This window comes from Trichosurus vulpecula, chromosome 2 (assembly GCF_011100635.1).
Source record: "Trichosurus vulpecula isolate mTriVul1 chromosome 2, mTriVul1.pri, whole genome shotgun sequence".
Classification (NCBI taxonomy): Eukaryota; Metazoa; Chordata; class Mammalia; order Diprotodontia; family Phalangeridae; genus Trichosurus; species Trichosurus vulpecula.
Genome location: NC_050574.1, coordinates 247594998 through 247609158, shown reverse-complemented (window position 1 = coordinate 247609158; position 14161 = coordinate 247594998). Strand labels below are relative to the sequence as shown.

The 14161-nt window shown below is 36.1% G+C and overlaps 1 protein-coding gene across 1 annotated transcript in view; it reads right to left on the bottom strand.

Annotated features, from left to right (window-relative positions):
* The window catches only part of GULP1 (GULP PTB domain containing engulfment adaptor 1), a 149614-nt gene that overhangs the window by 36837 nt on the left and 98616 nt on the right, over positions 1-14161 (bottom strand). The window contains exons 5-7 of the mRNA XM_036742634.1: positions 13290-13427; positions 6400-6516; positions 5606-5698 (exon numbers count right to left, since the gene is read on the bottom strand). Of these exons, the coding sequence (XP_036598529.1) occupies positions 5606-5698; positions 6400-6516; positions 13290-13427 (348 nt within the window). The remainder of the gene's footprint in view (positions 1-5605; positions 5699-6399; positions 6517-13289; positions 13428-14161) is intronic.

Below are 14161 nucleotides of genomic sequence, written 5' to 3'. Positions count from 1 at the left end.
TTAATTGTGTAGTTTTCTTCACCTACTTCATATATACATATATATGTATACACATACATACGTACATATTTTAGCACGATGAACTCTCAAATATTTTATATCCATTATAGCTATTTTTTTTTGAATGGAATTTCTCTTTGTAGCTCTTGCGGTTTTACTAGTTGTATGTAGAAAAGCTAATCATTTATGTTGGTTATATTACCTTCTGACACTTTGCTGAAATTAATGTTTTAATTAACTTTAGGTGAATCTCTAGGTAGACAATATTTCATCCACAAAAAAGCGATAATTTTGTTTCATCTTTCCTTCTCTCAATTTCTTTTTCTTGTCTTATTGCTTTAGTTCAAATTTCTATAACTTTATTCAGTAATAGTGGTGATAATGAATCTCCTTGCTGTTCTCCTGATCTTATCAGAATGGTCTCTAATGCTTTTCCATTATGTAGAAAACTAGCTCTGCATTCTAAATAGATACAATTTGTTAAACTAAAGAAAGATCGATGTATTTTTATGAGTACTTGTGGTTTTAATAGAAATAGGTATTATATTTAGGCAAAAGTTGCCTTCATGGATATCATGTGATTTTTATTGTTTTTATTATTAATATGGACTGTTATACTTGATAGCTTTCCCAGTATTGAACTGTTCTTGGTAAAAACACAACCTAGTCATACTATATAATCTACCTAACATTTTCCTAAAGCTTCTTTCCTAATGTTTCAATTACTTTCCATATTTGACATTAATTGGTGACACTGGAGAGCTCTGGAAGGCTTCTGGCCATCTTAAGTTGTCTGAAGGCACTTATGCTTATTTCATCTGAATTTTTTATCATTACATACTGGTACTTTTTAGATGTTAAATGATACATGGGAGAACTGGGCTTCTCTTGTGAACTGTCAAGCAACAATTTTTACTGCAAGTCCATATGTAAACACTTGCAGATCCCTTGCTTGCTCTGTATGTTCTTGCCATTGGTGCCTCCCTTTTTTCTCTGTACCATTGCTCATGCTCTCTCTGCCATGTTGGAATGGGCCTTCTGTCTTCCCAGGACCTTTAGTTTCAACTGCTGAAATTCCCTCCAATGTTCAGTTCAGGTGCCACTTCAAGAAGCCTTTCCTGATTCCCTCCAAAAGAAATAGTCTTTCCAACATCAACTTTCTCATAGCACTTCTAATACATTCTAACTTGTAGCATAGTAATTTGTGCATATGTTTACATCCTCTTATTCTCACTATAACTTTCTCCAGACTGCGCCTTTCTCCTCACTTATAGCACTGCCCACCTGGGAAATATCATGCTAGGGTCCTGCTCTCCTGATTGGAGATTCTCTCTTGGTACAATATTTTAGGATGGACTCTAGCCATATTTCATCCTTTTCTCATCTAGACTTTCTACAGACTTACCCTCCTTCTCCTTACTGTCTAGCATTTCTATAGGTATTGTCTTCCACTATTAAAATATAAGCTTCCTGAGAGTACAAAGAGGGCTCTTAGCATAATGTATAAGCCTGGCATGTACTAAATGCTTAATATGTGTGTGTATATGTATGTATGTATGTATGTATGTATGTATGTATGTATTATCTTTGCTATCTATGCTATCTGCCTGTGAACTTTATATTTATATACCTAGCTCATAATGGTTCAGATGGAAAATGAAATTCAAAAGTATTTTGTGGAGCACTTATAAAAGAATGTTAGTTCAAAGGGAAAATTCAAGATTTTTTTGACAGAAAAAATAATCAGAAGATGGCGGCTGGAAAGCAGGGATTTGCCTAGGGCTCTCTCCCAGGACCCTCCAAACACCCATAAAAAATGGCTCTGAACAAATTCTAGAGCTGCAGAACCCACAAAATAGCAGAGGGAAGCAGGGCTCCAGCCCAGGACAGCCTGGATGGTCGCTGGGTAAGATCTATCTCACGGAGCTGGGATTGGAGCAGAGCACAGTCCAGCGTGGGCTGCACCCAAACCAACCAGTCTGGGAGCTGGACGGAACAGGCCCTAGCGTCCTGAATCAGTGAGCTGTGGCAGTTACCAGACTTCTCAACACACAAACACAAAAGACAACAGAGAAGGTTAGTGGGAAAAGCTGCGGAGACAGAGTGGAAGGAGTTCTCTGTTCGGCCACTGCCCCGGGGGCAGCGGAGGTAGTTCAGCTCTGATGACAGAACTACAGCTGCAGTAGCTTCTGGCCCCAGGCCCACCTGGTGGGAGGAATTAAGTGGCAGATCAGAGCAGGAGTGCAGAGCCCGCTTAAGATCTGAGTTGAAGTCCAGGTTGGAAGTTCTTGGGGGAGGAGAAGCGCTGGTGTGGCAGAGCTTGCTGTGTAGAAATAGCTCTGAAAACAACAGCGCAACCCCTCAAGCTTGGGACAAAGTACTCTCTACTCTACAAGCAGTCATACCCCCACGAAAAACTCAAGGGTCAAGTAGTTGGCTGAAACATGGCCAGAGAGCGAAAATGAACTCAGATTCAGACTCAGACTTTGGAATCTTTCTTTGGTGACAAAGAAGAACAAAGCATACAGCCAGAAAAAATAATCAGATTATAAAGGCACTATTTTTTAACATTAGTATGCTAATAGTACCTAAAATTTTAAATTACTCAATGTTCTTTATCATGCATATTTCTGGCAAAATAAAAGAATCTGGGAGGGGAGGAAAGAAACATTTGTTACATTCCATTTTCACAACTGTTTTATTCTATCATTTCTATATAGAACTAATCTTTTAAATTAGCTATTTTGTCATTTTTCTGTGAATAACTGATGGAAACTTGGAAAGGTCTGTGTCTATCATATTAACATACCACAGCATAACTAGACTGTCTTAAGAATTGGATCTTTTCATAATTTTTGCCAACTACTACATCACATATTTGATCACTGTGAATGGTGATTGAGAAATGTGTTCCCGGTATCTCCGGTTGAAATTATGAATGTGTTTCCCATTGAATCATGGTTACAAATTGTGGTTAGTTTTGATAGTATTATCCATTATTTCACTTTCTTCAGATTGAATTAGACAGGTTTGGATTTTTTTTTAAGGCTGACTTAAAAAATGAATTATATTGTGTAACCTTTTGTTTCTGTGGGAAAACACATTTCAAGTTTCAAATGAGTAACTTAAAATGAACTTTTGGACCACAACCCATTTGTAAGTTGGAAACCAACTGTATTGTGGGGTTCAGGTCATATTGTTTTGGATCCAGAAAGTACTTTAGGTACTATTAAGTACTATTAAGTACTATTAGGTACTGTTACGGTAATTAAGGTGGGAGTTTTTTTTTTTTTTTTTTTTTTTTTTACTATTTTCCCTTTTGGAATGCTGAGGTAACAAGTACCTTTGATGAGTTTTGCTTTTCAAACATAATGGCAAGCAAAGTGGACTTTTTGTTGTCTTTGTTTTGGAATCTTCTCAGCACTAAGGAATCTTTGATTGAATAGAGAGTTCTTTAGTTCACATGGGTTTGAGTCCCATGGTTGTGACGCCCTTTGACACTGAAGAAGTATATATAAACTCAGCGGTCAGTGTTTTGCCATTGAAGCAGCTCCCCTGGCTTTGAAAACCCAGATGTTGGTGCTTTTCTCTCTGGCAACTGTTTGTGCATTGCTTGGACAGACAGCTAGAAGCCTGTCTGCTGATTTGTGTTTATCTGCTCTATTTATATAATGTATGCTTGTAATTTCTGTTTGTATTTACCCTGAAGTTCTGGGTGCTGGCTTTTCCCCCTGAACTATGTGAATGATATATGTATGTTTAATTAAAGTAAGATTGTTAACCCCTTAAAGTTGCTTTCCTTAGAAAAGCAGATCAAAGAATCTGTGCTAGCAGCCTTCCTGTGTGCTTTTGTTGTTGGTCTTTCACCCCAACAACAGCTGCTAGCAATGTTGTTGTTATAGTACCTTGCTGTGGTAAAGGATTTATTTTATATTTAATCATCCTCTCCTATGTCCTAGGCACTGGGATATATGATGTTATGGCTTACAGTATGGGAGTCAGGAAATGTGTGCACATAATTCAAATGCAAGGTTGGAAAGAAAAGTACTTTGAGCCAGGTATAAAGTACTATGTCAGCTCTGAGGAAAGAAATATTACTTCTGGCAATAGGAAATAAGTAACACCCTAGTATTTTTTGACAGAATAAAATATAGTCATCAGATCACAAAGTCAGTATTTTTAGTTTTATTGTGTTAATTACATGTAGAGCATTTAAATTATTGAGTTGTTCATCACAGACATCATTTGTAAAATAAAGGAAACTGGTACTAGCACTATTGGCAATATAGAACCTAACCACAATATATAACCACAATTCTATGAGTAAATGTGTTCATAATTCCACCCTGGGCTGCCAGGAATACATTAATCAATCACCTATTATAATGGCCAAACTCATGATGTAGCAGTCTGCATAAATTATCAAAAGAATCAACTCTTACAGTAGTCTGGTAATGTTGTCACCCATTAACATGATGGGTAAAGACATTCCCTTATTGTTTAGTAGTTATTTGTTTATTGAAAGATATAACTAAATAATAATTTTTAGAGATCACTTCACTATTGATGTGACTGAACACAGCACTTGACCTAGATCTTCCAAAACAAGCAAACAGACATTAAAAAAACCCAAAAACCAAAAAAAAAAACCCAGGTATAACTCACGGAGAACTTTGGTAGGGGAACAAAAGAAAGGTAGTGTTGGTATAAATGATCAAAACAGGAAGCATAATTTTCCCTATTATATTTGGTTTAGATCAGTACTAAAATGCTTCTATACCCTAATTACATACCATCTAATGGAAAGAAATGGATCTAAGCATCTTAGGTGGAATGCAAAAGCTAACCATGGATTTTAAAATTATGAATAAACTACAAAATGATTAATTTAGTAACAATATAAGAACTGACTACAATGACAAGTAATTTCTGTGCCCAGAATACTAGTTTCTCATGCTGTGGGATTAATTTACTCCTTTGGAACCAGATCTTGCAAAGTAAAAAACTACTTCCTGGGCCACAGCTTACTGCTTTGGGACTTCTATTAATTCTCCTACCCCACTGCAGAAGGCTTCATTGAATTTAGCCATGATGCACTAATCAACAGACCTCAAAGTCCAAATATTACTATTATAGAAACTTACTTAATCCACAACAAGGCCTAGAATTACATTGATGCTGGAATTAGTTATCCAGAATAAAATGGATCTAATAGATGAAGCTATTTTGAGGATTATCTGTATTCATCAGGGATAGTGATGGAGTAGTGATTGGAGAAGTGGCTTCAAAGCCAAGAAAACCAGGTTTCAAGTCCTGCCTTGGACACATGGTAGCTGTTTGACCTAACTGTTCTAGGTAATTCTGTAAGTTCCAAAAAAGGTAGAAACTAGGTAGAGGTAGTCATTTCACCTGGAAGTTTCCTTATACTAAAGAAATAATAGGCCTAGCCCCTATCCCTTTCTGTATTGATAAGCTTTCTCTTTATCTGTGATATTAGAGATGTGGTTTAAATATAAAGATATTAGAAAAAAATGTGACATACACCTGTGCCAAGCAATATTTGATTTTTTCCCCCTGAACCAGCACGGGTTTTACAAATACTTACTGGAGACGTTGATATCTGAGCTATTCTTAACTGATTTTCCAAATCCTGGACTTTATTTCTGAGTTCTGTATTCTCAGTTTCTAGTTCTTGTATCTAAAAAAGCAAATGGTTATAGAACATCAAATCAGAAATTTATTTTTTTCTTAAATACCATCAACTCCTGACTGCACTCTGGAGTGACCTTTCTAAACTTTGCTTATCCATCATTTCAAAATATAATGTAATGTTTCATGCACAGGGGATAGTTATTTAGGTAAAGCCTGGGATATAATTTAGAACTCCAGGTCATTGGAAATGCATGTATTTTAAATTTTATAATATTTGCGTTTTGGACTAATTTCTTCTTCCTGATTGCTCCCATCTTTCTGTTTTTTTCTAAATCCACTTTGCAAATTGTACCCATAATCTAGGGGTATAACCACAGGACAGTGAAACTTGCTTATGATGATTCTGAAGAGAGTGAGGGGAAGGGGTAATTTAATAACAAAAGGAATCTGATCTGCGTGGGAAACCACTTACCCAGCATCTGCTCCTTCTGCTGCTCTGATCCCCATGAGAAGCATCAGGAAGTGAAGCAAAGTCACATGAGAACACTAAGTTCTTGTGGGAATTCAATATAAAATGGTTAAAAACTGTGCAGGGGATCAGGAGTGGACAATTAGAGGAACAAAATGAAAGCAGTTCCAATCTGTGTGGGGGAATGGAATGGGAGGACTTCTCAATTTGTTTGATGGTCTGCAAGTTTCCCTGTACTTAGCTCAAATACATGTGATCAACAGGTTTCGGTTACTCACTCTTTTCTGCAACCCTGCAATCTGTTTTCTTGTTTCAACATCTTTTCCTCCAGATTCTAGAAACTTCCTGTAGGCCAGATCGAAGGCTTGACCAATCGTTAAAGTTATCTCTTCAGCCTTTGAGAAAAACCAAAGAGAAAGAATTGGCACTGTAGTAAGACCATCTCCAGGATCAGACCGCTGCCCTGGGAGGCAAGCATTCACAAGAGGTGTGTGAGCTTGGCTGAGTACTGAGGGAGCAGGGACAAGAGGAGGCAGGATCCGTGGCTCATCCAACTCCATTTTAAAATCTACTCTTTGTCAGCTCACCTTCAGGGGGGTGGGGGGAGGTGAAGAGCTACAAGATTGGAGGGCCACTGTTCTACATGCAATATATTATTTCTTCTGTTTAAACTAATCTTTTAAACTGGCAGCAATGTGGCCCAGTGGATAGACTGCAAGATCTAGATTTGGGGAGACTTGAGTTTGAATCCTGCCTGTGTGATTATAAGTCATAACTTCTCTGTGCCCCAGCTTTCTCTTGTGTAAAATGTGATAAAGGGCATCCACCTTTCAGAGTTGTTGTGAGGATCGAATGAGCTAAGATATATAAAACACTTTGAAAATCATTTTTAAAGTGCTATATAAAAGTTACCTATTATTATAATCAGCCAATTAGTCAAACAACTAGCATTTATTAATCACCTGCTATGTGCCAGACACTGCTACACAAAAAAGGGAAAAAACAAACTGTTCCCACTCTCAAGGAGTTCAGTCTAACGAGGGACACGATGTTCCTTCATTCATTCAATAAGCATTTATTAAATGCCTTTTATACAGCCGTACTAGGGATACAAAAAGAGGCAAGAGATAGTCCCTACTCACACGGAGCTTAGAATCTAGGGAAGAGCTTATAAACAGCAATGTACAAACAAGATTTATATAAGACAAATTGGGAGTCATCTCAGCGACGATTAAGGACTGGGAAAGGTTTCTTAAAAGAAAGTGGGTCTTAAGCTGAGACCTGAAGGAAGCCAGGAGGCAGAGATAAGGAGGGAGAGAATTCTAGGCATGGAACTTCTCAGTTTGTTTTTCCTTCATTTAAATAAGTATTTCGCATGATCCATCTCAGTTTGTTTTCTCTTTCTTGGAATAAGTATGTGGCATTTACTACAGTCCTAGCACAATAGGCAGCATGCACAATGGGGAGCAATGCCTCACTCTATTCTGACTGTGTGACCCTGGGCAAAACACTTAACCCCTCAGTTCCAGAAAAGATGCTAGCCTGAAGAGACAGTTTTCCTGACTAAGAATTCCCTCTACCAATGAAATCATAGGTCTAGGCCCCCAAGCACTGTGATAGGGATATGGTCTTCTTGCTAATTTCACTGCTATTTCCTTCTTCATCTATTCACTTCAAACCACCCTGAGCTGTCCTACCCTTTGCTTTGCCTCTGTCATACACAGCAGGCATTAAAAAATTTTGGTTGAAATAATACAGAACGTGTATTGACCCTATTCCACAAGCTATATTCAACAAGTCTTGTTATTATATGGTAGCCTATCAGTTACTTTAACATTTGAAAATACTATGCTCTTGCAGAAGAAATAATTTGTGGACATGATATGCTATTTTTAGGGTTTCATATATGTTTGTTTAATTGAATTGAACTCGTTGCTGTTATTAAGTAAAGGCCTTTCTCCCTGCTTTATTTAATTAGAGGTTCAAGATATTTTAGTAAATCCGTTTTGTTGTTCAGTTGCTTCAGCCATGTCTGACTTTGTGACCCCATTTGGGGTTTTCTTGGCAAAGATACTGGAATGGTTTGCCATTTCCTTCTTCAGCTCATTTTACTAGGAGAAGACTGAGGCAAACAGGGTGGCTTGCCCAGGGATTTTCCTCAAATGATCAATACCTAAAATAAATCTGAGATACAGAGTTTAAAGCTTCATGCTGCTGCTATTTTCTCTCTTAATAATACATCCCTTCATTGTCAATGATTTTAATCACACCAATAATTGCTCTTTTACATTTGGCATTTTGTAATCTAAAGGAATCCCAGTTGTATAACTGTAATTAGCAACTTCATCTACAAAGGTTTTCATTACCTCTTGTTAACTGGAATGGACACTGTAGGAAATACCAACTCAATGGTTAATGTTCTTCTCTCTATATAAATATATAGACATATTTATATTCTATTATAGAATATATCATAAAATCTACACTATATTTACTGATTGCAGTCCATGTCTTTACTATAACAGGTTATCAATTAAGAAGAACAAGAGCTTATTTCTATAGGAAATAACTAAATCTTTACCCATCTTTATTTTCCATTAAAAATAAAATACTTTATTTAGCAAAGTTAAACAGGACATTTATTCAAAAAATTTTTGTGAACTTATATGTAAGACTCTGACAAAACATGTTTAATCAGATGTGATTTTGGTGGCAAACTACATTAAGAGAAGTTGTGCAAATTACATCACGAAAGAGATGTATAACAGGTAAAGGAGAGAGATTTGTCTAACATTGAGGAGCACTAAGTGGCAGTCTAAGAGCTTCACTTCTACCCATGCCTTAAGACAGAGCTAGAACTGGAAGGAACTTTAGAGGTACGTACTACAGATTATGGGCAGCAAGGTGGATAGAGAGTTGTGCTTTGAGTCTGGAAGACTCATCTTCCTGAGTTCAAATCTGGCCTCTGACACTTACTAGCTGTGCAACCCTGGGCAAGTCACTGAACCCTGTTTGCCTCAGTTTCCTTATCTATAAAATGAACTGCAGAAGCAAAAGGCAAGCCACTCCAGTATCTTTACCAAGAAAACCCCAAACTGGGTCACAAAGGGTTGGAAATGACTGAACAAAAAATACAGATTATCATCATTTTACCAATGAGGAAACTGAAGCTCAGAAGCTAGAGCTCCAGATTTGGGGGGACTAGATTAGGTGTTCAGTTTTGGGTTCCATTTTGAGTGTTCTGTTTTACATGCCAGCAAAAACACTAGGTGATAACCTCTAATAGACAGTAGCAAGAGATGACAAGAGCTTTGGAGGACGATTAATAAAGAATTATTAACACTGCTGGACAGGTCCTGATCCTCCTAGGGTACATTGACCTTTTCTCATGTGTTGGTTAGGATACCAAATCTTACTTTGCTGTTTCTCTATTTCCTGACGAGGGGTTCATTCTGCAAATAAATAAAAGATCACATAGAACCACTGATATAGAGTTGGAAGGGATCTCAGATGGCCATTTATTACATCCCCTCATTTTATATATAAGGTAACTAAGGCTCAGAAAGGTTGTATTTTTCCCAGGGTCCCTCGGGTAGTAAGTGGCAAAGGAGGCATTCAAACTCAGGTCCTATGACTCTAAGTCTACACTACATGGAGCAGCTAGATGGCACAGTGGATAGAGTGTTGGGCCTGGAGGTAGGCAGACCTTTGTTCAAGTGTGGCCTTAGACACATATTAGCTGTACGACTCTGAGTAAGTGACTTAACTTCTCTCTACCTCAGTTTTCTCAATTACAAAACAGAGATGATAATAACAGTACACGCATCCCAGGATTGTAGTGAGAACCAAATGAAATAAGAAATATCTTAGCACAGGGCCTGGCATATGGTAAATACTATATAAATGTTAGTTATTATTCGTTTATTAGTTATAATAACCAATAAGGGAATGCTTGAGAGAATTGTTGTAATATTAATAGTTAAAAAAGAAAAGGCAAGCCATTCAGGTTGTTTCTTTTTTTTTTAATTTGAGTTCTTTTTTTTACCTTCTGTTTTCTGGATTGGCAAAAGGTAATCAAAATAAATAGGTTAAAACATTATTTAAAAGGGAACTAAATTGAAAATAGGTACTTTGTCATCAACTCATCTAAGCGATTTAAACAAGTTTAAATTGAAAGAACCCTGTAGACAAGACAGAAGAACTCCCATAAGAAAACATGCCTGAAGGCCACTAATGCTGCTTCTACTGGGATCAAATATGGATTCTGTTTGGCTTTTGAAGGCTTTTTCTACATTTCTCCCCTCCAAGCACTGGGCAGTCCAGTGATACTGAATTCCTGACTGTTCTTCATACTTTACCTCCCAACCTGAAGCATTTTTAACTGTTGTTTTGTTGTTCAGTCATTTCAGTCAAGTCTGACTCTTCATGATCCCATTTGGGATTTTCTTGTATAGACACTGGAGTAATTTGCCATTTCCTTCTCCAGCTCATTTTACATATGAGGAAACTGAGGCAAATCACTACAGGGTTAAGTGGTTTGCTCAGGGTCACACAGCAAGTAAGTGTCTGAAGTCACATTTGAATTCAGGTCTCCCTGACTCCAGGTCTGGCAATTTATCCACTGTGTCACCTAACTGTCCTAATAAATGTTGTTCAGCCATGTCCAGCTCTGGATCATTATAATCCATGAGGTTTTCTTGACAAAGACACTGCAGTGATTTGCTATTTCGCTCTCCAGTGTATTAAGACAGAGATTAAGTGAATTATGCAGGGTCACACAGCTAGTGAGTATCTGAGGTCCAATTTGAACTCCAGCACTAAGTGCTCTATCCACTGAGCCACCTACCGGGTGTTCTCCATACCTGGAATACTCTCCTCTCTCATCTTCACTTTCAGCTTCCTTGGTTTCCTTCAAGTCCTTTCTATAAGAAGTCTTTCCCACTCTTCCTTAATCTCAGTGACTTCTTCTCAAACTATCCTTAATTTAATTTGTATATATGTTATGTACAAACTTGTTTGCATGGTGGCTTCCCTATTAGACTGTGAGCTAATTGAGAAAAGTTGTTTGTTTTTTTTCTTGGCTTTCCTTTAGCACAGTTCCTGGCACATAGTAGGTACTTAATAAATGCTAATTGAGTTAACGTTTTATTTTTCAAAAAGGGATAAAAAGGAAGATCCCAGAAAGCATAGACCTGCGAGTTTGATGTTAAGGGAGCAATTCTAAAATAAATTACTGAATGGATGGTTTGTGAGCAATTAGAAACATTAGTGATGTAAACTAAAATGTTTTCATTAAGACTAATTCATGCCAAACCTTATTTCCTTTTGATAGTGTTATTAGACAAGTAGAATAGAAAAATGTTTTTGTGCAACAGATTTTTATTCAAGAAAGGTATTTAGCAAGTTTCTCACGATATGCTATAGATAAAGAAATATGGGCTGGTTGATTATATAGCTAATTTGTATAGGTATCCATAGAACATTTGATAAATGTACCCAAATGTGCCAATGCATATCTCAATTGATTAATGAATCAGTATCAATCTAAAAGAGCATTCCTAGTGGTGTGACATTAGATAATGTCATTGGTTCTATTTTGTTGATACTTTAAAACAAATAACAGATGAAAATATAGAAAATCTCATTAAACTTTTAGATGACATGGAATTGGGAGGCATGACTAATTTATGTTGTTTCACAGAACTGAGATTCAAACACATTTTTAACAAACTGAAATAATGGGCCAAATCTAATATTACCACAGCATCTGGCACATATTAAATGTTTAACAAATCTTTACTGAATTTAATTCAAGTGTTGACAGAGGAATATGACAGGGTAAATTATAGAGTTGAGAATGTTGATTAAAGAAAAATCAACTGCCTAAGTCTCAATGTAAGTCTGAACGGCAGCTTTACATGTGAAAAAGAGGTGATGCAGCTGACAGAAAGTCAGCTCAATAGTCATTAACAGTTTGATGTGGTTGCCGAAAATGGACATTTAGTGGTAAGAGGTGCTATAAGATACTATAGAGTCTAGAACAAGAAATGGCAGGGATCCAGTTAAATCTGTCCCTCTGTCAACCACTTGTCACCTTTCTTTCCTCCAAAAATAAGTACAAAGTTAAAATAAATACACAAAGCAAAGCAAGATTTTAAACAAATACCCACACTTAGTATCTATATGTTGCTGATTTGGATGACCTCTTTTTGAACACTATGTTATTTAAGGACACTGACCAACCCTTTTTCATGTTTTATAAATTTCACAGCACTTGGCAATAAAACCATAAAAGGTAAATGATAATGCTTATATCAGTCCATTGACAATGTTGGCAGCAGGTAAGAATAATTAGCAACCAAATTAATCAGGTCTTGTTTATTGCCAAAGTTAATCATCTGTTACACTAAGTGCTCTGCCTTCATTAATGACTTTAGTGGTTAAAAGCACATGATATTTGAAATTAACTATCTATATTTTTCAGTAGGAATTCAGGCTCAGTCAAAAATTTCTTTTACTTGTCCCTGGTACCAAAATGCAAGATTAGATGCCAAATAATTACCCAACATAGGATTTGGTTCAATAATTTTCTAATTCTTGTCCTCTATGTGCATTATTTGTGGTTTGAGCATTAGGTGCCTATGAATATTATGTGTTTATGTGTATCATTTTCTTGACCTATGTGGTCAAGCACATGAAAGGGCATTAAAATGAAAATAACCATAGTTTTGAATCATTAGGAGTGTTTTAAGGCAATATTTTAGCTCTTTCCCTAAAGTTACATATTTCAAAAATCATGAAATAAAATGTACCTATCTCCATGATGCACCTAAACATTTGGGTAATATTTACATACCAAGAAGAAATTTTCAAAATTTATTCTCTATGAAATGAAATAAAAACATGTGCAAACTCCTTACTAAACAAAACAAATGAAAACATGACATAGGCATGATTCTCTGATAAAGTAAATTTGCCTGTCTTCATGTGTCGACAAGCATGAGAATTTTGTCAAGCAAGGGCTTTTGCTGCATGTTCTCATGATGTGATGAATCTTTAAATGTCTTCAGGCCTTGTTCTTTCAAATAATTTCAATACTGTTAGGAATAAGCCATTTCCTGTATTTATAAAATGGAATAAATCACTCTAAAACATTTGGCATACTTACACACTTTTCGCTGTCAAATACATAGCACAAATGTTTATTTGACTCGGAATCTTTGCATATGAAAGTAAATATCCTCTTGTCAGTTTTATCATCTGCACAAAATGATATCCTATGAAGCTGGCAATTGTGCTGGACTTCCTGCAAACACATATGGAAATGAACAGGATTAATAAGCATTTTTTATTTACTATATATTTTTTTAATTTCTAATACACATGATTGATGATTTACAAAATAGAACTTCCACTTATTAAATGTTTTCCATTATGGACACCACTAATTAAAACAAATTTATGTAATGAAAATGGAGTTTCTGGCATACAGAAGATATCTGAACTGGAAATTCTAATAAAAGTGAATTATTCACTAATTCCCACACAAACTTTCTGATTTCTCTCTTCTATACCTTTGCCCATCCTGGTCTTTATACCCAGTATGCCCTCTTTTTGTCTCCTCCAACTATAAAACTCATGTGTCAATCTAAATGTTACCTCCTCCAGTAAATGCTTCCCTTCTCTGATGCCTCCAGTCAGCACATAATGACTTTTTTCTCTCATGCACTCTATCAAGTATTATTCCTTTGTTATTTGTTATCCTAGTTATTTGTGTTTGTGTAAAAACTAGTAACCCTTGAGTTCCACAAAGGTAGTGTATCATGTTTTACACATAGAAGGCAGTGAGTAAATGTGTGATGTATTACCCTGGATCCTGAAAAAAAAATTTATAATACAAAGGAACATGCCAAAACTAAATGTTATGACATTAAAATACATTCATTTGTGTAATTCTATAACAGTTATAATACAACATAACATTATATTGTATTGTAACAATATGTGATATTAATTATATTAAAATGAATTATTTATATA